The 25,939-nt window shown below is 38.8% G+C and overlaps 2 protein-coding genes across 7 annotated transcripts in view; one reads left to right on the plus strand and one right to left on the minus strand.

Moving 5' to 3' along the window:
- The window catches only part of pole (polymerase (DNA directed), epsilon), a 28,444-nt gene extending 6,839 nt beyond the window's left edge, over positions 1-21,605 (minus strand). Inside the window, exons 1-42 of the mRNA XM_077562563.1 lie at positions 21,395-21,605; positions 20,068-20,203; positions 19,907-19,987; positions 19,783-19,827; positions 19,611-19,703; positions 19,358-19,512; positions 18,407-18,551; positions 18,229-18,309; positions 18,039-18,146; positions 17,842-17,952; positions 17,683-17,768; positions 17,469-17,588; positions 16,198-16,330; positions 16,001-16,114; positions 15,719-15,931; positions 14,664-14,771; positions 14,462-14,590; positions 14,270-14,372; positions 14,037-14,183; positions 13,816-13,961; positions 12,777-12,925; positions 12,604-12,696; positions 12,205-12,507; positions 9,854-10,049; positions 8,779-8,993; positions 8,575-8,677; positions 8,399-8,479; positions 8,121-8,243; positions 7,096-7,305; positions 6,781-6,993; positions 6,535-6,678; positions 6,324-6,464; positions 4,395-4,548; positions 4,187-4,293; positions 3,879-4,055; positions 3,568-3,791; positions 2,617-2,837; positions 2,316-2,520; positions 2,071-2,244; positions 584-709; positions 300-432; positions 10-208 (exon numbers count right to left, since the gene is read on the minus strand). Of these exons, the coding sequence (XP_077418689.1) occupies positions 10-208; positions 300-432; positions 584-709; positions 2,071-2,244; positions 2,316-2,520; positions 2,617-2,837; positions 3,568-3,791; positions 3,879-4,055; positions 4,187-4,293; positions 4,395-4,548; positions 6,324-6,464; positions 6,535-6,678; positions 6,781-6,993; positions 7,096-7,305; positions 8,121-8,243; positions 8,399-8,479; positions 8,575-8,677; positions 8,779-8,993; positions 9,854-10,049; positions 12,205-12,507; positions 12,604-12,696; positions 12,777-12,925; positions 13,816-13,961; positions 14,037-14,183; positions 14,270-14,372; positions 14,462-14,590; positions 14,664-14,771; positions 15,719-15,931; positions 16,001-16,114; positions 16,198-16,330; positions 17,469-17,588; positions 17,683-17,768; positions 17,842-17,952; positions 18,039-18,146; positions 18,229-18,309; positions 18,407-18,551; positions 19,358-19,512; positions 19,611-19,703; positions 19,783-19,827; positions 19,907-19,987; positions 20,068-20,203; positions 21,395-21,459 (6,010 nt within the window). The 5' untranslated portion in view covers positions 21,460-21,605. The remainder of the gene's footprint in view (positions 1-9; positions 209-299; positions 433-583; positions 710-2,070; positions 2,245-2,315; positions 2,521-2,616; positions 2,838-3,567; positions 3,792-3,878; positions 4,056-4,186; positions 4,294-4,394; positions 4,549-6,323; positions 6,465-6,534; positions 6,679-6,780; positions 6,994-7,095; positions 7,306-8,120; positions 8,244-8,398; positions 8,480-8,574; positions 8,678-8,778; positions 8,994-9,853; positions 10,050-12,204; positions 12,508-12,603; positions 12,697-12,776; positions 12,926-13,815; positions 13,962-14,036; positions 14,184-14,269; positions 14,373-14,461; positions 14,591-14,663; positions 14,772-15,718; positions 15,932-16,000; positions 16,115-16,197; positions 16,331-17,468; positions 17,589-17,682; positions 17,769-17,841; positions 17,953-18,038; positions 18,147-18,228; positions 18,310-18,406; positions 18,552-19,357; positions 19,513-19,610; positions 19,704-19,782; positions 19,828-19,906; positions 19,988-20,067; positions 20,204-21,394) is intronic.
- Positions 21,606-22,252: 647 nt separating this feature from the next.
- acacb (acetyl-CoA carboxylase beta) overlaps positions 22,253-25,939 on the plus strand; it is a 32,083-nt gene continuing 28,396 nt past the window's right edge. For 4 of the 6 annotated variants that reach the window (XR_013293427.1, XM_077561123.1, XM_077561126.1 and 1 more), the window contains exons 1-2: positions 22,253-22,295; positions 23,498-24,008. Coding sequence is in view for 5 of the 6 variants with exons in the window: in XM_077561123.1 (XP_077417249.1) it covers positions 23,518-24,008 (491 nt within the window). In the remaining variant the exon portion in view is untranslated. Of the gene's footprint in view, positions 22,296-23,073; positions 23,096-23,351; positions 23,368-23,497; positions 24,009-25,939 lie in introns of those variants that run through there. The other 2 variants (XM_077561124.1, XM_077561125.1) reach the window with 2 other exon arrangements.

The following is a 25,939-nucleotide window of genomic DNA, read 5'->3' on the forward strand; positions in this document are numbered from 1 at the left end:
TGAACTCACCCGACACCATCATGAGGAAGTAGTTCTGGCAGGAGGCACTTTGCGGTAGATACTGCATGATATTCCAGTTGCTCTCAATCAAGTCCTCCACCTCATCCGTCCCCGTATCTTCCTCATCTTCCTGAGCGTTCGCTTCATCCTCTTCATCCTCACTGCCATCTTCATCTCCTTCCGTGTTTTTCTTTGCTTTGACTCCTTCCTAAGAAACATCCATCCAGAGTGGCAATGAGCTGTCTGTATGGTTAACAGTAAACATCAATAATAATAATAATAAGCAACATTTGAATGACCTCGCTATACAAGACACTGGATGGAAGTTTGCCTTTCACGCCGCCATTGTTAGCCGGATCCATCCACAGTAGAAACTCCCAACATCGGGAGAAGGAGATGGACAAAGAGTGGAAGATTTCTCTGGAATGTATGCTGCAAAACAGTTAGACAGTCTGTAATTGGTTACAATGCATGCGTCCATGCATTTGATATAATAAATACAATGAGACGTTGACCCATAAGGATGATGCAAGAATTCATATTCATTCTCAAAGGTATGGTTTAAAGATGACAAATATCAAACCTATTTGTGATGTATTCCATATATCCAATGGCATCGTCTATCCGCCGCTTTTTAGTGCACAAGATGATCCTGTTGAAATTTCCGTACACCACAGTGGAGCCGAGACGCTTGAACTCTGTAATTAACCTTTCAGCACAATATGTAGTAGTGTTGAGATCAGCTTGTAAAAAAAGAAAAGAAAAAAACACTTGCATATTTATATGGGGGACCAAAAATGCCAAAAATAAATAAATGTAAAAAAAAAAGTAAACTCATTCACTCACAGCCATTTTCACTGAAGCAACCCCCTTCGCTCCCGGCTGTTTTACTGGATTTCGACTGATTTTGCAAGGCCCACAGAATATTGTGTGCTATTGCTATAAAAACATGGAACCTACCAAAAGAAAGGTTAGACTCTCTTCTATTATCAGGAAAAAAAGTATATTTTATCTGTTTTCGTTATGCAGCAATTAGCATTAGAATATAGCTCAGATGCATAATTATTCACAAATCAGTTAAAAACAGTGGGGGAAAGAGCTTTTTGAAATGTGGCCCTGGTTGATCTCTTATACTCTCCTGACACCTGCTGGCTGTTTTTGTAATCAGTATCATTGCTTCAAGCATTCTCTTCAGTTCAGAGGTAGCCTTCTGTGTGCTCTAGCAAAAAAACAACACCATAAAAACCGTATAAATACGTCTTTGGGAGCATGGTCATATTTAAAATAGAACAGATTTATAAGTTTTTTGGGAGCAAATGAGTTAAAAAAATATATATAAACGGAAGTGAAAAACGTCAAAAACTATATAAAAAAATGAATACATAAAATGTAAAAATAAATACAAAAATGAAAAGATATTCAAAAATTAAAATATAAAAATTAAAGTGGAAATAAATACAAAAATAAATATATAAATAAAATTAAATATCAATCAAATACAAATGCACTGTTCTCATATTTATTTATTTCATGCTGCAGACGCTGCCCGTGCCACAGCAAGAGCTGAGAATTCACGCATACAAATCAATGGACCTAACAGGAACTTGTGTGAAGTTATCGCGCAACTTGACATTCAGGTCGCAAGTTCTGGTGACACTGGACAAGTTGGTCATCCATTGCTGGAGTTCTCCATGCAAGTCGTTGATACTTCCTTGTTAGCCGACCTGCTTGATGTGAGTGAGAGAACCCTCCCCTGTCGAAAGGCAATTTGCAACGACGAATAGTCCAACCCAAAGCATATTTATTGATTGATATTTAATTATATTTATTTTTGCATTTTTGATTTTTATACTTATTTTTTTTATTTTATTATTATTTTTTTACTCTATATAAGTTTTCTGTTTTTATTTCCAATTATATCAATTTTTTTAAATTTAATTTTTCAATTATATCTTTTATATCTGTTTTTATTTTCAACTTTTAATTATTTATTTTTTATGTTGGCAGTTTTGGTCCTCCATACATTTAAACCATGTAGTACATGCAAGTAATAAAAAGTGCATCACTCACTGCAGAAAGACCTTCTTCATCATGTTGTGCAAGGTGCGGTGCAGAGCGGGATCGTAGAGCAGCGAGCTGGGAGAGTGCAGCCAGCGGTAGAAGTGCATCACCTGGTTGTCTGCATACACGTTGTGGTACTGTGTGATCTCTCGCACCCAGCCCACCACCATGCTCTTCAAGATCCTGCTCATGCAAAACAAATTATTGGAGCAGCGAGCAAAAATAAAAAGAGTGCATGTGTTTTAAATGTTTACCTAAAGGTGTTGGAGCAGAGGGCGGTCTCGTCATAGCTAGCTAGTGAGCTAGCTCCTTGGTTTCCAGACATCATGTCCTCCAAAGACGCCTGTTGGATCACATCGAAGCTGACCCCCAGACTGGATCCTCCCTCCATGTCATTGACATGCTGCGACTGGAGGATGGTGTTTACGGCCAAGCTCTGCAGGTCGAGCTCCACACACACTGCAAGATGGAACATTTGGAAATGAGTATTTGCGATTTATGTCAAGAAGACATTGTGGTCCCTTGTGGTCCTGGTTTATCCATGTGTTGAAGTACCTGTGGAGTAGCATCCTTGGGCATTGATCTCAACAGAGCCCCGGTCATCACTTTCCATAACCAGACGGCTGTCATCAGCCTCTTTTCCCCCGAGATCGGGCCTTGCGGTAGGAGATAGCCAGAGCAGGTGGTTGTGTTTCCGCAGATGTCTTGCAAGGAACAAGTCAGAACCAAAAATGGACACATCCTGGGGTAAGTTTCCCACAGGTAAGTGGTAATACCTGAAATGGGGAGAGAAGACGGACAGATTTTCAGATTTCATCATTGTAAAAAAAATCTGCACAAAAGCAACATCATCAGAGTACGACTTAAAGTAACATCGCAGGGCATCGACTTCGTCATTATGTGAAAATCCATTGAATTGTAATGTAGTGGACTACACAATACATATAGGACAAATAGTGTGTTTGACTATACAGTAGAATACAATTAATAGTGACGGCTGTAAATCAAAGGACAGCTCATATGCAGAGTTGGTAAAGCCAGTTCCAGAAAGTAAAAACCCTGCCGCAGTTTGGCTTTAGCCCCTAGTGCTTCTAGCTCCCTAGAAGGTAAACAAGCACCATGTGTGCTAGCTAGCTATAGCTAGCACACATGGTATGGCGAGGTCATTCAAATGTTGCTTATTATTATTATTGATGTTTACTGTTAACCATACAGACAGCTTATTACATATTACAATATACATTAAAAAAATGCTATAGCTAGCTAGCTCCCTAGCAGGTAAACGAGCACCGTGGGAGCTAGCTAACTAGCAGTTGAGGCTAAAGCCAAATTGTGGCAGGATTTTTACTTTCTGGACCTGGATTTGGCCCCTCTGCTCATATGAATAGGAGCTTTCAAGTCTTTTTAAAAAAAAAACAACAACACTAATAATATGCAATCGCCGACGTATGACTTTTGAGCCCCAAGAAGTACGGATGTAGCATTTCCAGTGCATATGAGACCTACCGAGCCATGTCAAAAGCCTGTGAAAGATAGCTGTCCAGGTTGAGATAGTGGCGGATCATGCGCCGGGCACCATGCCGCTGCCAGTCCAGCACATTGTAATTGATCTCATCAATAACATGCACTGGCACGACCGGGAATTCGTCCAGAACTGGCATGCCTGAAGCCAGTCGTCGCAACTCCCAGTTGGATTGCACTGCGATGAGGGTCGGCCCCCGCCGCTCCTCCTAAACAAAGCAAATAAAAGCACATTAGAAGACTCCTAACATAAGTCGTAATATATCATATCAGTGGATTAAAAAAAAAATTCTTACCTTGTAGCTCAGAAGTGTGCGTTGCAGTGCACGGTAGATAGCCTTCACGTCATTTTCAGCCCGAACCTCAAAATTGTGTTTTTCTGGAGGCAAAAGGTCCTCTGTCGTTTTTTCCAACAGGGCAGTGCGCTCAGCAGTGTAGACGTTACCGAGGTTTGGCATCTGGTTGCTTCGCACCTGAGGAAAGAAAAAGACAGGGGCCGAACGCACTCTTGAATACAAGGCAGTCATGTATAAACTTTACAACACTTTTACAGTACAACTGAAGAGATGGTAGCAAAAAAAACATAGCAGTGCATATTTCTTACAGTGTCCAGAACAAAGATGTTGGCTTTGCGCTGAGAAGGTATGAAAAGGCCAAACAGGGCCTTGTGACCTTGACTGTGATGGTAAAAATACATGTGGCGAACACTCCCTGGAAGAAAAAAAACCCACGACAAATAGAACATGAACAGACTTTGTTGGACAATCAATTGTAAATCACACAAGCACAGTATGCTGATATCGTGCTCATACCTGGCTCCAGGTAGCTGAACTGGGCCAGAGACCTCATATCCAGATTCTCCAGATCAAAAGTGTCTGCCTCCCTGCCGGCCAGATCCCTCCCAATGCGCTTATTAACCATACACACACATCCGAGTTGCACTAGTGCACGAAACAGCAGCGGCACCTGAAAGAAATCAAAATGCGCAATTGTTTTATCATTTCATGGTGACATTTATTTAAAGGTGGCTGCATTAGACACACCTGCACAACAGTGACAGACAAGAGTATTAATTTAACTAGAGAATGCAATTTCTGGAGAAATTGTGAAGGCTGAATGAAAAATGGTGGAATTATTTGGAATGATACTGAACTATGTGGAATTACAGTACAGGCCAAAAGTTTGGACACACCCTCTCATGCAATGCATTTTCATGACTATTTACATTGTAGATTCTCACTGAAGGCAAAAAAAACTATGAATGAACACACGTGGAGTTATGTACTTAAAAAAAAAGGTGAAATTACTGAAAACATGTTTTATATTCTAGTTTCTTCAAAGTGGTCACACTTAGCTGTGATCATTTTTTTGCACACTCTTTTGAGCATGAGTAGTCACCTGAAATGGTTTTCCAACAGTATTGAAGGAGTTCCCAGAGGTGAGAATGCAAAGCAGTAATCAAAGCAAAGGGTAGCTATTTTGAAGAAACTAGAATCCAAAACATGTTTTCAGTTATTTCACCTTTTTTTTTGTTAAGTACATAACTCCACGTGTTCATTTTTAGGATTGATGCCTTCAGTGAGAATCTACAATGTAAATAGTAATGAGAATAAAGCAATTGTCACATTGAATGATGTGTGTTTAAACTATTGGCCTGTACTGTATATTGAATGATATGGAATGATACACAATGACTTGAAATGAGTTGAACATGTTCAAGTTGGAATGGTTTGAATTAAGGGAAGAAAAACAAAAAAAAAAAAATCTAAATTTTGGCTTTTCATTTTGTAATTTTGAAAAAATGAGCTGTTGGGATAAAACTAAACAATTTAAAGTTGAAACAGTATTAACCGATCAAAAGATAAAAATTAAAGAAAAATAATAAAAATAAAAGCATTTTTTGCTTTAATTTTGAAGAAGAAAAAAGTCATTGGAATAAGATAAACAATTTAAAGTTGGAATGGTTTGACTGAGTCAAAAAAGTGTAGAAATTATAGGAGAAGAAAAATGCAATTTTTAGATTTTATTTAAAAAAAAATTGAAATGACAAAGCCCTGAATAGCAAGAATTTTTGGAGTGTGTTAAAATTGGAATTGTGTGATTCAGTGAATGAATGTAGAAATAGAGGTGAATAATGTAGAATTACTGTATACAATTTTTTGGGGAAAAAAGAAGTGAAAATTACTCTGAAAAATGTGAAAAACCCTTTAAAAGGTGAACTGAATTATCCGAAAGTTTTTAATTTCAAATGTAAATGTGTATTGCTGAATGAATGGTGAATTTTTGGTTGAAAAATATTAAACTATAGGGGAAACTGAGAATTTTTGGAATGTGAAAAATTCGAGCACACCTGGCGTGAATTTTATGGAACGTGTTAAAAAAAAGTGTAAGGAATAAAATAATTTTAAAAAAGTGTGAGGAATAAAATAGCACAATGATGATAAAGTTTTTTTTGGAGGGGGGATCTTTGCCTTTTAATTGATAGGACAGCTGAAGAATTGACAGGAAATGGAGGAGAGAGAGAGGGAATGACCTGCAGGAAAGAACCGCACAGTTCGTGAAATAGAACCGGGGTATCACATGGTGCGGGTGCTCAACACACTGAGCTCGCCATCGCCCAATAATAATAAAGTTGAAGGTGTAGAACAACATATGTATAAAAGGCCTCAGCCATCACATATGTGCAATATACAGTATGTTTATTATTGTGACTAAAGTTATCAGTGGTGTTTGTATGCTACCTGTGTTTCATAGACCCCTTCAATGTCTGGGGCCGAGAGGTCAGCGTTGATCTGGTTAATGTGCTCCTGGTACATGTCCTCAGGCACACAGTACTCGTAGAGGTAGTACACCATGTTGGAGCGAGGGAGCATGCGATTCACCTAATGCAACACAAACAAATTGCTTAAAACAAAACAATAATTAAAAAAAAACGGTTTGCTCGCTGATTACCTTTTTGTATGTTAACCCCTCCTCCTGCTTTGGGACTTTTTGGTTGACATAGAAGATGCGAGGAATGTTGAGCTTCATGCAGTGGAGGTCATTTCCAATCACAGCCCATAACCTGTAAAGACCGGGGTGGCTGGTTTCTGCAATCTGCAAGTATCAGACGCATTACTTAAATCATCCTTTTACTCCATGGATAAAGAGAGTGGGATATAAAATGAGGGTGGTGCTGCTGAGGTCATTTATATCCACCTGTACAATTTGCCAGGGCATGTCCAGGATGCTGCGAGCCGTTTTGCGGAGGAAACTTCCTAGGCCTGTGGTGGGGCCATCCCTGATCACTCCTCCACCTACAGGCTGGGCTTCTCCATCCAACAGTCTTCTCTTTTTCTTTCTCTCCTTCCTCTGCCTCATCTGCAGCTCCCACTTTTTCTTATGGTAACGCAACCACACAAGACGCTCCTCCTGCAGGAATACAGATTTGAAAGGAGTCATTTTACGCTAATATCAAAGCAAGTTTCATCTGGATGGATCGCATTTCACATGACATCTTAACCGGTTGCCTACCTTGGTCTTGCCCATTGGTGGCGGCGGCCCCAAAACCTCTCTCCACGATTGGGTAAGCTCCAGATCCTGAGACTCCACCTGGCTGTCCTCACCCTGAGAAGCTCTCTTCCTCTTGGTGCTGATGAGGATGGCCGGCTGCAGAGGCTTGGCCGGCATCCCAAAGTCCTCCAAATCGGGAACGGCTTGGCCCTCCAGGAGCTGTTGAGCCACCTGAAGAAAAATCAGGTATAATAATAATAATAATAGAGGGACTTGAAACGATGCAATACAGGCTGGCTGTAAACTTTGGAAAAGTTCATGATTCAATGTTAAATGTTGATGTGTTTTAAATGTAATTTTACTGTTAAGTCAGGATGTTCGATACCACTTTTTTTCAGACCGATACCAATACGGACAGTCACCAATACCACTAGTATTTTTGTTAAAAACAATAGATAATTTTAAAGGATCTTTGTGCAGTTTGTCACTTTTTTTTTTTTTTTTTTTTACTCACGACTGCCACCTCTGGCCCAAAGCATAACTGCAGCATCTGTATCAGGCTCATTCATGGTGCGCGTGCGAGTATGAGCGCGATCTTAAAGTGGCAGCCACAGTTGACAAACATACGTTTTTTCTAATGAAGGAATGTAACACGATCTTTCATTTGGTATGCACCTTGTTTATGTAGTGACAGCACACAATATTCTGTTTGAATTGAAAGATGAGTTAAAATGCTCAAAATCGGCTGGCACTGGATAACGTGAAAGAGTTAAAATATCAGCACTCGCGTCTCGTGTACTTTTACTATCAGGAATGAGAAATTAGAAATAAGAATTGAAAATTGACATTAATTTCATTCAATTTTAAACAAAAATGCTATAAACGTATTGGGATATACAAGTTATTCTTTAAAATGATCTGCCATTTTACCACTAGTGGTATTAGTATTTGGTGGTATCGAACAACCCTAATTTCCTGATTGAAATCTGGGTTAAATTTATGAATCATGAATGAAATGATCCTTAATGATTCCTTGCCCAACCTACCTTTTTCTTGCCTTCGCTGGTGAACAGCTCGCTGATTTTCTTTTGCTTGTAGATATCATTTTTCTCAAGAAGTTTCTTGTGAAGCCAGTCGGGATGTCTGACTCGAGGGACTGGATTCTTCACCTGAACATCAAAACAAGTTCAAACCACATCATAATCAAAACCCTTGGCCGTTACCTAAGTATTAAAAATTCTGGTACGATGCAGCCAAAATAAATACATTTTCAAATGACTAGCTTTGACTAATCACTCGTGGTAGGTTTGTTTTTCAAAAGTACCTGTTGAAGAGCGGCAGGAATGGTGATAATTTTCTGGATTGCGCTCCCTAGCCTCTCAATGTAGTAATTCCAATCAAGGATCTGTGACGAGAACAAGAAAGAAAATCTGATGCAAAACATGGCCCCCTAAAAAAAAATCCATAAATTGCAAGTTATTTTTTTTCCGAAATCCTTACTGTGCGGATGTCAAAGTCATGCAGGCTGGGCATCTTCAACCATTTACGCAGAAAATGTTTAGTCACACTTGGCTCAGCTTGGAAGATGGCCAAAGGAATAGCTCTGACGAGGGAGACATGAAGGAACCGGGGAAGTCTTAATTAGTTTTTTCAGCCTACCATAAAAAATACAGCACTGATGAGCTCCATGAAGCGCTGCCCCACCTCTCGGTGACAGGAGATCCTTCTGGTTTTCGTGAGATGACGTAACGACAGCTAAGGCCGGCATCTTTCACCATTTGGTCTCCCAGGAACTCTGCCAGTCTCTTCGCTGTGCTGATGGAAGTGGACTTTTGCTCTCCGTAGTCCTCCAACTTTTTAGACATGGAGCGATTCTCTGATACCAGGTCAAACAGCTCAGCATCCGGCATGTTGGCAGCCTGGAAGACCAATGAAATAACGCTCTCAACATAAGGTTTTATTTAACTCATTTACTGCCATTGACGGTTATAAACGTCAAAAAATCCTTTTAACTATTTCTATTAGTTTAACATTTTTTTCTACATTTGTTAACAAGAGTATGAAAACCTAGAATTGTTTTTATTGTACATTTAGAACAGATATAAAATTTGTGATCAATCTTGAGTTAACTATTGAAGTCATGCGATTAATTAAGAAGTTCTAAATGTACAGTAAAAAAAAAATTCTAGGTTTTCATACTCTTGTTGACAAAAGTGGGGAAAAATAGCTAATAACTAATAGAAATAGTTCAAATGAATTTTTGACATTTATAGCCGTCAATGGCAGTGAATGAGTTAAAGGGGAAGTCAACCTTGAACATTTCTTGACAATAATATGTTATATATGACCTCACTAGTCTAAACCTGACATTATGATAAATACTACATGTGTGGAATCTGAGTTATGCAGCAAAAAATAGCCGTGTTTATCCATCTCAGGGGGCGGCCATTTTGCCACATGCTGTCAACTTAAGATGACATCACAGTTAGTCAGGGCTCAGGCAACAACCAATCACAGCTCACCTGTTTTCTGAAGCTGAGCTGTGATAGGTTGTTACCCGATCAACTGTGATGCCATTTTCACTCGACAGCAAGTGGCAAAATGGCCGCCTTCTGATATTGATATAAAACGGCTGGATTTTGCTGCTTAACTCATATTCCAATAACGCAATATTAACCAAGAAAACCGTATTTAGGCTAGTGGGGCTACATAGAACATCTTGTCAAGAAATTTTGAGGGGGTTGACTTCCCCTTTAAACAAGTGCCAAGATGATTTTACCTTGCTGTACAGCACATCCAGCCAATAGTCAGCCACTTTGGCGACAGAAGCGTAGACCTCCTCCAGGGTGGTACCTTTGAGGAAAGCTTCAAACACGGAAGACTGGAAGATTTTAATAAGTTGCAGCTCCCCTCTTCTCTTCACTTCAAAACCTTTCAGCTCAGCCAGAGAGCCGTCTTCATTGAATACAGCGTACCTAAAACAAAAGGTCATTGATCTTATAAAAAAAAAAATAGAAATTATTAAATATTTATACTGTTAATATACACTTTCTGGTCACATTATCAAGCACAAGAACAAAACTTTTCCCTTTAAAAAGATAACGCTTAGTTTTGATTGAAACTGCCAGAAAGGTATTCATTTAACAAGACACTGATTACGCTGGTCTGCATCAAAAAATGAAATCAATATTTACAAGATCAGTTTTTCACACAGAAGACACTTTGCACCATATGCTCCAGTTTTTATTTTACACTAAACTATGTTGTTGTTTTTTTTTAATTTAATTTTTTTTTTTTAGTTAGGTTCCAACAATACTAGACCTGCCAAGGGATTTATAGAACGTACTGTATGTACTAGACCACTCAAAGAGGTCGATTTCATCTCACTTTTTTACAAGGATATTTGTAGTTTTTGGTTTAGGAAACACTTTTTCTCGTAGACAGTAGCTTTGTTACATGGATCCTAGACTTTCTGAGGTTCAGTTGGTAGCTTTAGGCATATTTTAGTACGCAAGTATTCTTGGTTTCAATTACGGCTAATGGCATGTGAACATTTTTTCAGCTTTGCTTTGACAATAATTATTATATTATATTGTACTCGTTTAAAAACACACACGTCCAATTACATAAAACATATGGGCATATAGAGGAAAAACAAATGAGATATTTTGATTAAAATGTTGCTGGCTACTTTGCTTGCAGCCTTGCACAATTACTTATTTCTTTTTCATGCAGACCAGAGCTATTGTTGTCGTTTGAAGTGGTATAGAACTACTTCACACTGAGATCTGTTTATATTTCAGCTATGAAGTGATGTGAGAGAAACAGTACAGTAGAATGTGGAAAAAATCCTTGATAAATAAACAATCTTTATTATGAATCAAACAAATTAATAAAATAAAAAATATGAGGGGCAATGTAATTATTCCAATGTCACACTCACTGAAAGGTAAATTGCCTACATGGAATAAATCTACTGTAAAAGTTTCTGTCTGCTTGTTTTACGGTAAATGGTACCTCATTTAGATGCGTTTCCACTAGGGGTGTTAGAAAAAAAAAATCGATTCAGCAATATATCGCGATATTACAGCGCGCAATTCTCGAATCGATTTTTTATGGGAATATTCAACAAAACATCTTACTTAGGGTTTGGATTCACACATTAAGCATGGAAGAATGTTATATTAAAGTAACATTAAGCCTTAATATTTTATTTTAGTGCTGTTCAAACATGAAACAGACTGCAACCTGTTTGTTAAATGCAGTTGCTCAGTTATAAGCCTGAATTTTCAGATAAATAAATACATTTTCATACAAATCTTACAGTGTACATGTAGAAGTTTATTGATTAGTATTTTCTATATTTGAGTAAAAAAAAAAATTAGCGCAATAATCAATTTATAGATTCTCATCGGGATTAATCGGTATCGAATCGAATCGTGACCTATGAATTGTGATACGAATCGAATCATCACCAGCTCAGTGGCCGAGTGGTTAGAGTGTCCGCCCTGAGACTGGGAGGTCGTGGGTTCGATTCCCGGCCGGGTCATACCAAAGACTATAAAAATGGGACAGATTGCCACTCTGCTTGACACTCAGCATTAAGGGTTGGAATTGGGAGGTTAGATCACCACATGATTCCCGAGCGCGGCGCTGCTGCTGCTCACCGCTCCCTCAGGGGATGGGTCAAATGCGGAGAACAAATTTCGCCCCACTTAGATGGCTGTGACAATCAGTGGATCTTATCTTATCAGGTACTAAGCAATTCACACCCCTAGTTTCCACCTTGCAAGGCCTTCAAAGCACTTTACATTCGACTACTCTTTCACCTACTGATGACGCAGCATCAAGAGCAACTGGGGGTTCGGTATCTTGCTCAAGGATACTTCGACGTGGTCACAATGGCATGGGATCGAACCCACAACCTCTGTGTTGTGAGACGACCACTCTGCCACGCCGCCGCCAGTAAGGAAAGCTATTTGTTGGGGTACAAGCAATCATTCTTTAGATGTTTTGTAATTGCCAAATATTTCAGGGGCAATCTTGAAATGAAAAACATTCAAAGAGAACATGTGTTTTTTAATTGGTGTAGGACCGCTATTAGCAGGAAATTTGTGTATTTGTCCAAACCTTTTCTTTAACTTCTTCCCTTCTTCCTTAGAAGCAGGCAGAATCATGGCCAGATACGGCCCGTCCACTTCAAAGAAGATGCTGTTCTCTGCCCTGACATCGTACGTGAGCGACGCGGGGTCGATCAGCTCGTGATACTGCTCGTTGGTGAAGCCCTCCTTAACCAGGATGTTCAACATGGCACCAGGGTAGGAGACGGTCACCTTGGGCTTCTTCTCGTTACTAGTCTTCACGACAAAATTCTCCGGGAAGGTGTTTGGAAGGACGCACCAGATACCATCAGTATCCAACTCAAGTGGCCTCCTAAGTCACAGCAAAGTTGACGAGAAACAGATTTTGCATGTGGAAATCAACCGCTCCGTTATGCATCTATTATTGCTTTTTCTATATGTTACTCACCCAATTTGTTCAATGAGCTCTCTCGCCCGAGTGATGATATTGGCACCAGTGTAGCACACAATGCCGGCCATCTCCATTGAGTACCAGCGAGCCCTAGCGGACACACGGCGCAGCAGTTTAGCAATAACCAATTTGTACAGGATTTAGTCTGAAAAAACGGAGTTAACTCGTACCCTTTTCTCATGACATAGCCGTAAAAGGAGTTTAGGATACACTTGTGAGCCAGCTGAAGAGACTCATACAGGATCTCCATGTTCTTGCAGCGCTTGACCTCAGCAGCGTCTCCGCTGTCCTGCGCTGCGGACAGTTTCTTTTTCCACACCTTCACCATGATGTAAAAGAAGAAAGCAATTTTGTGTTATGAGGAATTGAGAAAGTGCCCCAGCCCTTAAAGAAGGAAGGCCAGATTCATTTTACTTTTCCGAAAAGCACACTGCAAAAAATTAATTCTTAAGTAAGATATCATTTCTTAAATTTAACCTAAATTTACTTATTTTGCTTTGACAAGTTATTTTTACTTAAAATAAAATTGTCAGACAAGCTCATTCTGCTTATTTTAAGAGAATTAATTACTCAAGTAACTGATCTAGCAGTTAACAGCCGGTTTTAAGTACTGTGAGGCTTAAAACAAGCATTTTACACATTTTAACATGGCTAACCAACATCAAAGGCCCTGAACTGGGGTTTCATAAATTGAATTTTCATATTTTAAGATTTTGCATAATCTCGTATTAGGATGAATGGAAAAATATACAATATAGCGCTTTATTGTTAGCATTTATTTTCTTGTGTAAAAATCATCAGTTCAAGTGGTTCGTTTCGTTATATTTACTACGCTCATTTTTCCTTTTTGCGGTAAATGCATTACAAGCTCAGTGGTCTAGAGGTAGATTGTCTGCCCTCAGGCTGGGAAGTTGTGGGTTCAATCCCTGGGTGGATACCAAAGACATTGAAAATGGGACCTGTTACATCCCTGCTTGACACTCAGGCTGAGTGGGCCGACTCTACATGAATACGTATGTATTTTAAGAAAATATTCAATATGACCGTTGTGGTTGATATGGGCCTAGTAGTATTTTCTTTAATCTTACAGGTAAATTTAAGTAAAATGTTCTTGTTCTGTTGGCAGATAATTTTGCTTATTTGAAGTACCGGTAATAATTTTACTATTTTTTTCTTCTTAAATTTTCTACTCTCCTTTTTGCAGTGTACCTTGTGCAGCCCTTTAAACTCATATCGCCGATCCCTGAAAGCTCGAACAGTATCTACATAGAAGGAGTTTTCTCTCTGACAGATGGTGGTGACTCGCTCCTCCAGCTTGGTGACATGCGTCTTCTTATAGGCCTTCTTGCAGTAGTCTGGCACAAAGACAAAAAGCGTCAGGACTGCCTTTGACATAAAGATGATCCAAAATAAATAAATAATAAGGACACCTGCAAGACGTTTTTTCTCATGCTTAGCCTGTTCCTCCCTGTTGAGTGTGTGGAAGGCCCGAGGCGGACCGTTAGGGAAGAAGGGAGGGAACTTCTCAGACTCGAGTTGCTGTTGGATGCGGTGGAACTCACTACGGCTGGCGGGCACTGCGCCAGAGGAGAAGAGGATGTGACATTCTTGGATACTTCTCTATGTAAATGTCTTAAAGACATTAGACGTGAGACAAACTTACTGATTTGCCCTCTCCAGTGCCAAGCCATCCTCCTTTGACAAGTGGCGCCTGGTTTATTGAAGTCGCAGGCGGCACAAGTGGCTTCGTCCACCATTGCAGATGGCTGGATGGGAAGAATAGAAATTTCAAAGTTTTAAGATGATCTTTATCTCTCCTGTAGTCCCTATGAGATAAATTCATCTTTTGTTAAACCTGTAGACGGTTGGTGAGGATGATGTTGGGGTACATTGCTCCAACATCAAGATGGTATATGAGGGGACACTCAATCCTGTTTGGAACCTCTTTAAGGGAAGTCAGCTTCTTTTTGATATCGGCACAGACCTGTTCAAAAAAAAAAAAAGGTGTCATTTACTTCATAAAGTAGAATAGGTATTGAGCCAGAAAATCGTCATACTTCATTAAAGTTGGTGACTTGCTCCAGTGGGATTTTTTCCTCTTCCTCAATGGCGTGACGCATCGTTTGTTCAACTCTTTGGCATAGGAAGTCAAAAGCAGCTGGATTCTGTCAACAAATCAATTACCATCCAAAATCAATATAAGGCAGTGATTCCCAACCATTGTATTTAAAAGGTGCCGTGAGAGATCAGCGGGAAATTACGCAATTTCACTTAACTGGTCCCAAAATGATCATTTAAATAAAACCAATAACACTAGAGAACAATTTGAATCAATTTGGTTGAATCAACATTTTATGCTGATTAAAAGTAAAATTGGCACGCTCATTCCAAAATTGCAGCCATTTTTTTCCCCTAGCGTGTCAAGTTTTTTCTCCGCATTTTATCCCCAAGATAAGCAAAATTCCACTGATTAGCTGATTACGATCTGACTCATCTGTGGCAACTTGTTTGTGCTCCTAATAGGTCAGTACGATCAATGTCTGCAAAAAGAAAGCTAGCATAGAAGGAATTAATAGTGCTAGCTTTTCTCTTAGCATTGTAACCATGGACATAATAAGTTCTATTTTGTTTTATGCTGTTCCATTTTTTTTTTTTAGCTCAGAAACTTGTCATGTTAGAAAAAAATTGAAATCAGTTTTGGATTCCCCCATTTATTTATTTTTAAAGCCATGAGACGTAATTTAACAAATATTGTGTTCCACAATGTAATGGATGTATCTTTATTCATCTACCGGTAAGAATTACAGCAACATATTGAGAACAATTAAATTCCTCTAGGTGGCACAAGGTACAATTAACCTGTGTTAACCTATTGCTATTCATACAGCAGAATAAATATGGTTTTGTGAGTAATGCTAATCGAATAAAAATCTATCAGTCAATCAAAAAAATCTATGTAATTTTGTGAGTAAATGAGACAAGATCATCATTCTTTTTTCTTTTTAGATTTTTCTAATACAAATACAGTATGTGCATGAGCTCAATGAGTGGAAAACACTGATACTGTACGAGCAAACATACAGTAGGCCCACCAAATTGGATACTATATTACCATTTTGAAACGACAGGGGATGTCACTTCTAAACACTCCAGATTCCAGCGCCTCCACGTGGCCGCCCACGTAAGTCTCCGAATCCAAGACGTGGCCGTCGTCTGTCAGCTTGTTGAAGACTTGCTCCTGCTTGTTTGGGAAGACGATATTGGCGTGGAAGGCCTGCACCATCAGCAACGCTTCGCATAGAGTACCAGAGCCTTTACGCAGCACCTGAATAAAGAGGAGCACACAAGTAGTGTCTAACCGGCGCGCGCCACTTTCATAGTACTGTAAACAAACCTCATCGGGCTCCATGGGGATGATGGTGCAAAGAGCAAAGATGAAGGGGTGAACATACTTCATGTAGAGGTAGTATGTGGCCACAGCATCTGACACGGAGTAGGTGGCTAAAGTCTGGCAAAAATGCAAAAATAAATAACAGATGAAATGAAACTGCTTTTGCTACAAAAAAATTAAACAAAACATAGAAATCATACCTGTGGTTTCTCCGTCGCCATGCGGCACATTTCCTCCGGGTCCAACTCCACGGGATCATAGCCCAGTTTAGCCTTTGCTGCGGCCTTCAGATTATGGCTTCCCACTGGCAGGTAACTGTCTCTCTTAACCCACCTAGTGCACAAGAGAACAACACTTCAAAAACAAAAATCCGTCCTTCCATTTAATGTAAGATACACATAAATTCTGTTACAGTATATTAGATTATTACTGTAAATGCATTTGAAAAAGAAAATAGCCAACATTATACTAAAAATGGCAAGTCTTTTTGTTCCCATTATTAAAGTTTTCATTTATTTTATTTTATATTGCACATTTGTTATAAATCTTTCAATATCATTTATTTATTATAAATGTTTTATTGGATAAAAAAGCTAAAATATGCATATCACTATGTAAAATAGTTTCATTTATTTTAACGAATGTATTTATTTTAATTTACTACATTTAACTAAATAGCTACTGAATCAGACAAAAATAAATGATTATATTAATACAAAGATCTGACAGAAATTTAAAAATAATAAAAATTTAAATTGAGGCACATATTTTTGCTGTTAAGATCGTTCTTTGAACTGTACTCTGATATCAATATTCTTTAAAGTCTTTAAAGAGGGAGCCAAGCCAAAAAGTTTCTTTACAATAATATGTTCCATGTGCAGAATTCTGATTAATAACGTGTTTGTGAAAAATCAATTAAGCAGCAAAATCCACCTGTTTTGATCCATTTCAGGGGGCGGCCAGTTTGCCAATTCGTGTCGACTGAAAATGACATCACAGTTGCTCAGGGCTCAGGTGACGACCAATCACGGCTCACCTGTTATCTGAGTTTTGTCATGTGACATTTGCAAGCTGGGCTGTGATTGGCTGTTACCTAAGCAACTGTGATGTCAGTCAGTCTACAGCAAGTGGCAAAATGGCCGTCTCCTGAAATGGATAAAAACAGGCGGATTTTGGCTGCTTAATTAATATTCCACAAATGTAAATCACTTTAGACTAGTGGAGATGTGTAGAACATATTACTGTAAAGAAAATTATATAATATATATAAAATACCAAAGTTAAAAAAATAACTATTTTCTTTAGTTCTGATAATAGTGAAAACACTGCAACGCTAAATAATGTCAAAGAAAATTCTGAATATTACACGTCACTTAATATTTATCTAATTTTAATAACTTCCCACACAGTTTTTTTGTTATTTTTTTCTAAATACTTTTAGAAGCTGGTATCTGATGCATCCGTGTCAAACCTAAAAGAGTCCATGTGGATGGCCTGACTAGACTTGTACTCTCCCTGGCTGTCCTTCTGGAACCCAATCTCCCTGTACATGCTCAGTCCATGCACAGAAGCTCGAGTCTCGACAAAAGGCCTGTAGAATTGCAGCAAAGTCAGAAAAGATGTTGACAACAGTTATGTGAGATGACTAAATAAATACAGGCGCATAAAAAGAAAAAGAAACTCACCAATCAAAAAAGTCGCCGTTATAGGTGACAAAGATGTTGGGCTTTGTCTCGTGAATGTGGTCAAAGAACCTCTTAATAAGTGCTACCTATGGTCATAAATGACATTATTACAATGCTGTTCCATTACAGTCTGAGCTCAATCTAGTGTGTCATCTGTACCTCATCATCTTCATTGAAAACAGTGAAAGGACCTTCATATTCAGGTTTGGGTGTGAACTCAAAGTCTTCGATGTTTTCGGAGACAATCTCTCTGTTTGTGATTAGAAACCCCTACAGGGAAGCAAAAAATCAACTTCCAATGACACAAACAATACGTAAACACAATGCAAAAAGCAGAGGGCATGAAACACACCCACCTGTCCATCGATCATATATGAGATCATCATAATCTGGTCAGTCTCGGCATCTGGGAATTTTAGTGGAAGTTTGGTGGTCTCTATGTCAAAAGCCAAAACGACGGGGTCCTACGAGTAAGAAAGAAAAGTCAATTATGAGATGTCAATGCAAAAGATGAGACATTAAACGTCAACAACAAAATCGTCATACTGGTCGTTCGACAAGATCATCCCTGCGAACAATCTCTGGTGGGTAAGCACCGCCTCTGTATCGAACGTTGTACCAGTGAGCCTGAGAAATAAAAAAAAATAATAAAAAGTGAATGCTAGTGGAACAACACATACTGGGCCCCTGACATAGTTTCTCCCTAGTGGTAATTTGTATTCACCACATGGATCTTTAGGTCAATGGAGACGCGCACGTGGTAGGGCACATCATACTCCCTCATGTCCACGATGTTGTCCAATTGGTCAGAAATACTCTTGGAGAGCGCATCTTCCTCTGCTGAAGTCACGTTCCCGCCTGACAGAGCACTGCAAACGTCGAAAACATTAGGCTACCAGTCAAGAAAAAAATAATAATCAAAAGGGTGAGCAGCATTCTTTTGAATCCTGTTACTGCTATTAAGTACCGAGCTGAACTACACAAACTGCAACCAAGCAATTGCATGTAAAATAGGAGCGTCGGGCGATTAAATTCAAAAGAATCGCATAACTTCAATAGTTAACTCACAATTAATCACAAATTTTATATAAGTTCTAAATGTACAATAAAATATTTTTTCCCTAAGTTTTCATACTCTTGTTAACATAAATGTGGGGAAAAAAATGGTAAACTAATAGAAATATGGCTGCATCTTTTAGTCATTGATACATTAATAATTAATAAAATTGAGTTAAAATGATGTACTGTACTGTCAAAAACGAGTATGATATTGATTTGCGTTGAGGTCATTTTTTATGCCACTAGATGGCATAATTGCATTTGTAAGACGTTGGTGACAGCTCAGTGCATTTTTTTTTTCATATTAAGAGCCATCTAATCTTTAACATGAAGTAACTTGGGAAATTCTGCACATTTTTAAAATGGTAAAACACAACTTGACCCCAGTCTCCACAAATATATGCATTATTATTACATTTATTTTCTGCTCAATTTTGACATGGATTTGTCTGCTGCATTGAGACTACAGGCTTTCCAAGTAAGGGGCGGTCATTAAATCTAAAAAAATTGTGGCGTTAAAGGAACTTTAAATTAACTCAAAACGAACGCACTCATTTTGACACCCCTAATGTAAATACAAAGACACAAATGAAAACATATTTTAAACAAAACCTACCTTGATAACATTGACGTGTAGACGTCATTAGACTGCTCTCTTTCTCTGTTTTTGCGCACCGATGGGGAAATCTCTCGCTTGACCTTGATGAGGTCGTCCACCGTGTTGAACGACAGCTTAATGTAGCCTCTCTTTAGTCCAACCAGGTGATTGGGCTGAGTGGCAAAATAGAAGAATGGTTGAAAGTCATTTGCAAGAGTGAGGGGCAAGCCAGCTGTCATTACTCCTTGTAAACACTAAAATTGATTCTCACCAGATCCAGATCCTCTTTTGCGACAATTTCAAGCTTGGACACTTTGCCTTGGAACTTCCTTGACAAATATGAGATGACTTCTCTTTCACAGTTCTGCAACAAAATGGCAAGTGTTCTTATAGGCGCTTATTTTTGGCATCTGACAAGATGCAAATTTGATGGTCCCGTTTACCTTTTTTGTGGCAATATAAAAATAAGGCTTGAAAGGGAGTGCAACCTACAGATAGAGCACATATTAGATTCCATGCTTCACATTCAGAATGATGTCATATTTTCTAAAAATGTCCCCAACACACCTTAAACCTGCTTCCATCCTCCTGGATAAAATAATAGTCCACAACACTGATCATTCTCTTGTCTTCATCCAGGATCTCAGCCTGTAAGTACAAGGAGGTAAACATTTATAATATTTTGTATTGACAGAAAAGGCAAACATGGTGAGTGAGTTTTAACTTACAGGATGCATGTTGATCAACCAGCCAGTTTTCTCTCCTGGTTCTTTCATCCTGTCAAAGCCGAAGCGACTGTCCATCTCATCCGTGAACTGGCTGCGCTCCAGCCTCTTGAGGGCCGACATCGAGGAGCCATCGTCCCTGGTTTAAATACAATGCCCTCCATCACTCATCCATTTAAAGGGGAAGTCAACCCCCCCAAATTTTTTTTTTTAGTATTTTCTATGCAGCTAGTTTAAACACACTATTCTGATTATTATAATATTTGTGAGATACAAATTAAGCAGAAAAAGCCAACTGTTTTTGCCCATTTCTGTGGGCAGCTATTTGGCCAAATGACATCACAGAGTACATTTACATGCAGGCAATCACACTTTTAAAACCCGAATATGGGCATGTAAACACATGCGAAAACACGAATATGGTCTTATTCCCAAATAAGATGACAGGTTATCCGTTTCGTAACTAGAATTCTTGTTCATATAAACGGTTTTGGAATATCTCGACTGAACGAAATATTAATTTGCCTTCTGCTCATGCTCTATTTTTCGTCTTAGCTTATTTCTATTATATGTGTATATAGTCTGTGCTTCTGGCTTGCAACCCACCGGAAATACTCAAGCAGAGGTAAACAAACGTGACAGCGCAGCAAAGAACCACACTTTTGGAGCGAAGAGGTAACAGACTACTTTATTTAGCGTGGTGAGTGACATAAATATAATGTTTTTTATTCAACGTAGACAGTTAAAAGTGTATTTGCGCTATAATGTTGCCTGTGCATAGAGCTTTCAGTCAGGTTTTCCAATTGAGCAAAATTATCATGTATACAGGAGTAACTGTCTGATCAAACAAGTAAACGGCTAAAGGTTATCCCGAATGTTTTAGAAACCGTAATTTTGACCTTTAACCCTAATATTGACTTCATGTACAGTACTATAAATGTAGTCACAATTCCCTAGAGCCTAGGTAACGACCAATAACAGCCCAGCTTGATAACGTCACATGTCCAAACTCGTAAAACTGGAGAGCTGTGGTCGTTATCTGAGCCGTGGGCAACTGTGATGTCATTTTCAGATAGTAAGTAGCAAAATGGCAGCCTCCTGAGATGGATAAAAACGGGTGGATTAAAGCTTTTGCTGCTTAATTCATATTCCACAAACGCAATATTAATCCGTGTTTAGAAAAGTGGGGCCACATACAACAGATTATTGTAAAGCCAATTTTTGAGTTCACCTCCACTGGAAAGTCATTTAACTTTATGTCATATAATAAATATGCGCTATTTCACTTTCATGCAGACTCGTTGTGGATAATAGATGCGGAACTACTTACTGGTTCTCCTGCTCTCCACTTTTACCCCGGTCCGATTTGAATCTTCCACTATTTTGCAACACCATTTTGTCTGGTGGGCTGACCACAGGCCAGTAAGAGTAGTTACCAGCTCCGATTTGGTGTTATTTTGGGGACAGATTCTGCATCTGCTAATATTTTCGAGCTATTTCAAACCTGCGTCGTTGTTCCTCTGACAGTGACAAACCTTGTGTTTTCTTAGTTTGGCGCGTTCTCACAGTTCCCGCGAGATCAGCGCCGCAAATACTTCTCACAAAGATCGTGTATTTTCAACACAGTCACTTTTGCAACAGATACAGTACTCAAAATTTCACAGAGGACTTTTTGTTCCCAGTATTAAAGTTTTCATTTTAGTATTTTATATTGCACATTTGTTATAAATCTTTCAATATAATTTATTTATTATAAATGTTTTATTGGATAAAAAAGCTAAAATATGCATATCACTATGTAAAATAGTTTCATTTATTTTAACGAATGTATTTATTTTAATTTACTACATTTAACAAAATAGTTACTGAATGAGACAAAAATAAATGATTATATTAATACAAAGATCTGACAGCAATTAAAAAAATATATACAAATTTAAATTGAGGCGCGTATTTTTGCTGTTTATATCATTCTTTGAACTGTACTCTGATATCAATATTCTATTCTTCATGACAATAACCTCGTTATTTTGTTTTAAAAGTACGACGATACTCGCGAAGAAGACATTACGACTGCTTCGCCCCGCCCCCGCGGATAAAGCATCTACAACCACAACGATCTGTGAGTGAGTTTCCGTTTGTGTATGGGAGGAGCTTAATCCTCCATACACATGTTTACTACACTTGGGGGAGGGGAGTTGCACTGGGCAGTGACTGTCACCATACTGCAGGTAGGTGCAGCTTGACGCACGGTTCAGACAGTTCAACAAAAGTGACTTAACTAGGGGCACTAGTAATCGTTTAATGTTGTATTTATTAACAGAGTCATTGAAGTTTGGCAGGCAAAGATTTTATTCCCTTATCTTGCCTGCCATCACCGATAACAACTGTCACACTGACTGTACTCGTGTATGCTTCTTCTTTAAAAAATAAAATAAAAAATCATCTCAACAAGAAACGCGTCGGTGTGAAAGGCAAATTCGTTTTCATATAGGATATATCAAACGAACTCAACTTAAAATAAAAAAAAATAATAAATAAAAAAATCAACGTGGATTTCTCGGTAATGTCAAGATCAAAGCATTGCTATTAGTATGCACAGCGAAGAAGCCTCTTATGCTGACATATAGAGCTCATCAACAAGTTTAAATCGACACATACATTTGTATTTTTATTCACCATAGTGAATGTGTTTCATGTGCACATTCACTTTGTTGCTGCTAGCTGTACGTCCTCTCGGTAGAGTCTTCAGACACTCAGTACTGTACAGTACTGACCTTTGCACCAAGTGTAGCACCAATTGTAGCCAAGTAGCCACTCTTGGATCTGATGTCAGCTGTTGCAAAGCGGCTGTTTTGTTTACCAGATACTCCCTGGGAAAGGTTGCATGCACCCTTAGTCGGGATCAGGATATATTTCCGGTAGGAAAGTAGCTTTGGACGCAACAACATGCTAATATTTATGCTTATATGAAAATCATCTGCCATGTGATGGTTTCAACAGACCTTTATTAGAGGTGAATACTGAAATGGTAAATAATTATTTTTTTTATTGGGCTATTCTTCCTTCTATACTAAGTCTGGTTAAAAATGTAAAGTCTGATTCAAATGTAAAGTAATCACAGTTACCCAGCATGCCCTTCTGCTGATATGACCTCTGATCCACCTTCAGTTTAATGTCCCTAGACTAGAATAGAATACTGCAGTCACTCTCCAACCCTGCTTTTATCTCCCAGATGAAAAAGCGGTTTGACTTTAATCAAAGGGCAAGAACGAACAAGGCAATTCATAGGCGAGTGTGTAGGTACCGGTAAATCATTTTATATCAACAAGAAATGCTCTGAAAATCCAGCAGTTGTTGATAATCAATGAAGGAAATTTAGTCAAAAGGCCCATTCTTAATAAAATGTTAACTGTTTCTTTTTTCCCCACAGTGTCAAGAGGATGTCTGCAAATGCTCGCATTTGTATTATTGGGATTAATCCTATGGATTCTTTTTTACCTGCGGAGGATTAATAGCTTTATAGTGGCAATGCCCGAGAAAGGAGAGGAATCTCCGTCAGGCGGCGGCCCCGCTGCACTTCAGGAGGAAGTGCCAGCTGCACCCTCCTCTCATCCAGGCCAACAGTGTGTATCAACACAGCCTGATGAGGACAACAGTCTTCAAGCTCACAGCTCTTCTGCAGGACTTCATGTAAAAGAGCCGCAGCAGCCCCTCACCACACAAAAGCCTTCTACAAGCAATGTGCCAATGCTCAGATCCGGACCCAGGGCGAGGGAGCGTCTTAAGTTTATTTTGGGAGCCTCAGAGGACAATTCCTCGGACGAGGAGCCGCTGGCAGCGAAACCGCCGAGCGGCGCTTCGCAGCCGTCAACCTCTGCCGCCAAATCATCTCGTCATCAGACATCACCTGAAGTGCTATGGCCCAGCTCCTCAGGCATGAAGTAAGATTGTTAATGACAGTCACAGCTATTAGTTCATTGTTGTTCCTGCGGTCTCATTTGAAAGTTGTTTACTCTCTGATATACGTTGCTCCTTCTTATCATCTGACTACAAGATGACCTGTGCTATTGTTGTATGTTGCACCGGAGTGACTTTGAAATTTCTGTGGTGACTCCAGGACAAACCATACAACCTGTTCACTCAGAGTGAATTGTTTTGACGATAGCATTTTTTTTTCATTTTTGTTAACCAGCTCAGTGGACTAGTGGTAGAATGTCCGCCCTGACACTGTGAAGTTGTGGGTTCAATCCCTGGCCGGGTCATACCAAAGACTAAAAAAAAGGGACCCATTTGCCTCCCTGCTTGACACTTAGCATTGGAATTGGGGGGTTGGATCACCAAATGATTCCCGAGCGCGGCTGCTGCTGCTGCTCACCGCTCCCTCACGGGATGGGTCAAATAGCAAGAAAGAATTTCGCCCCACTTAGGTAGGCGTGACAATCAGCGGTAATTTAACTTTAATTCGGGTTACTTAACTTATTCACTGCCATAAATCCATTAAAAAAAAGATTATTAAAAATTTGGGGCATCAGGCGATTAAATTTATCGTAATTAATCGCATGACTTCACTAGCTAACTCATGATTGTATCACAAACTGTATATCTTTTCTAAATGTACAATAAAAACAATCTGAGTTTTCATACTCTTTTTAACAAAAGTGGAAAAAACAATTTAAACTAATAGAAATTGTTAAAAGAATGTGACACGCTTTAGAAATATAATGGAACCAAGTCAACCCCCTCTAAGTAGTATAATTCAGAATTGGGACAACATTTTGGGGAAATGTCTCCTAAAGCTGAAAAAAAAAAACTTTGTTTGATTCACATACTGTACTACAGCTTAGAAAAACACATACAGTCACGTAAGTTTAGTTTTTAATAGGGATGTTTGATACCACTTTTTTTTTCTGACTGATACCAGCATGAGTAGTCACAGATACCGATACCAAGTACTGATACCACTTGTACTTTTGATACATAAAATTTCCCCCCAAAAACAATGACAGATCATTTTAAAGAAAACCCCTCTATGTCCCAATACGGTGCTCCCTTGCTATAACGCGGTTCACTTTTCGCGGTCTCGCTGTATCGCGGATTTTTTTGTGTGCAATTTTGCATGTATTTTATCTATTTTATTACAATAATGTGCCTATTTTATAAAAAGTATGAAGGTTTAAACATTGAAAATGTATAAAAACAAGAGCGAAATGTGAGAAAAAGTAAATGCCTCAATGAGAAAAGTGTATAAACTGTGCGGTGAAGGGTTTTAGAGCCTTAAAACATTTATAATAAATGTAAAACATGAAGCTAGCTACTTCGCGGATTTCATTTATTTTTTGGAACCCAACCCCAGCAGAAAACGAGGGAACACGGCATAGCATTTTTCCTTACAATTGCATGAAACTAATGACAATTTTTATTCTTCTAATGTCTACTTCCTGACTGTACAACGGCCACAATAGAGCATCCGATACCAGTATCGCAAGTACCGGATACCTTGAAAATATAGTTTTTAAATGTTATTACATTAACTGTGGTAAACTTGTAATGACAGTTACAGCTAATAAAATGTGACCAAAACATTGGCCAAAAGGTTTTTATGACTACAAGATCTGGGAAGATTCACATTATTTATTTATTTATTTATTTCATCCAGCATTCCAGAACCGATTGTGTCCGCTTAATAGAGTAGTTGTTGTTGAAGGAACACTTTGTTCGTGACTTTTGGATCTGCTCTGTATAAACTTGTAATGGGCAGTCTTATCTGCATTTGTGGGAGGGAAAAGCCAAAGGAGGGAGCAGGAAGTGTAATTCTTCTGTTGAAGTTTTCATTTCACTTTTCAAACGATTGTAAAGCGTGAATGGAGGCAGA

The sequence above is a fragment of the Vanacampus margaritifer genome, chromosome 3 (assembly GCF_051991255.1).
Source record: "Vanacampus margaritifer isolate UIUO_Vmar chromosome 3, RoL_Vmar_1.0, whole genome shotgun sequence".
Classification (NCBI taxonomy): Eukaryota; Metazoa; Chordata; class Actinopteri; order Syngnathiformes; family Syngnathidae; genus Vanacampus; species Vanacampus margaritifer.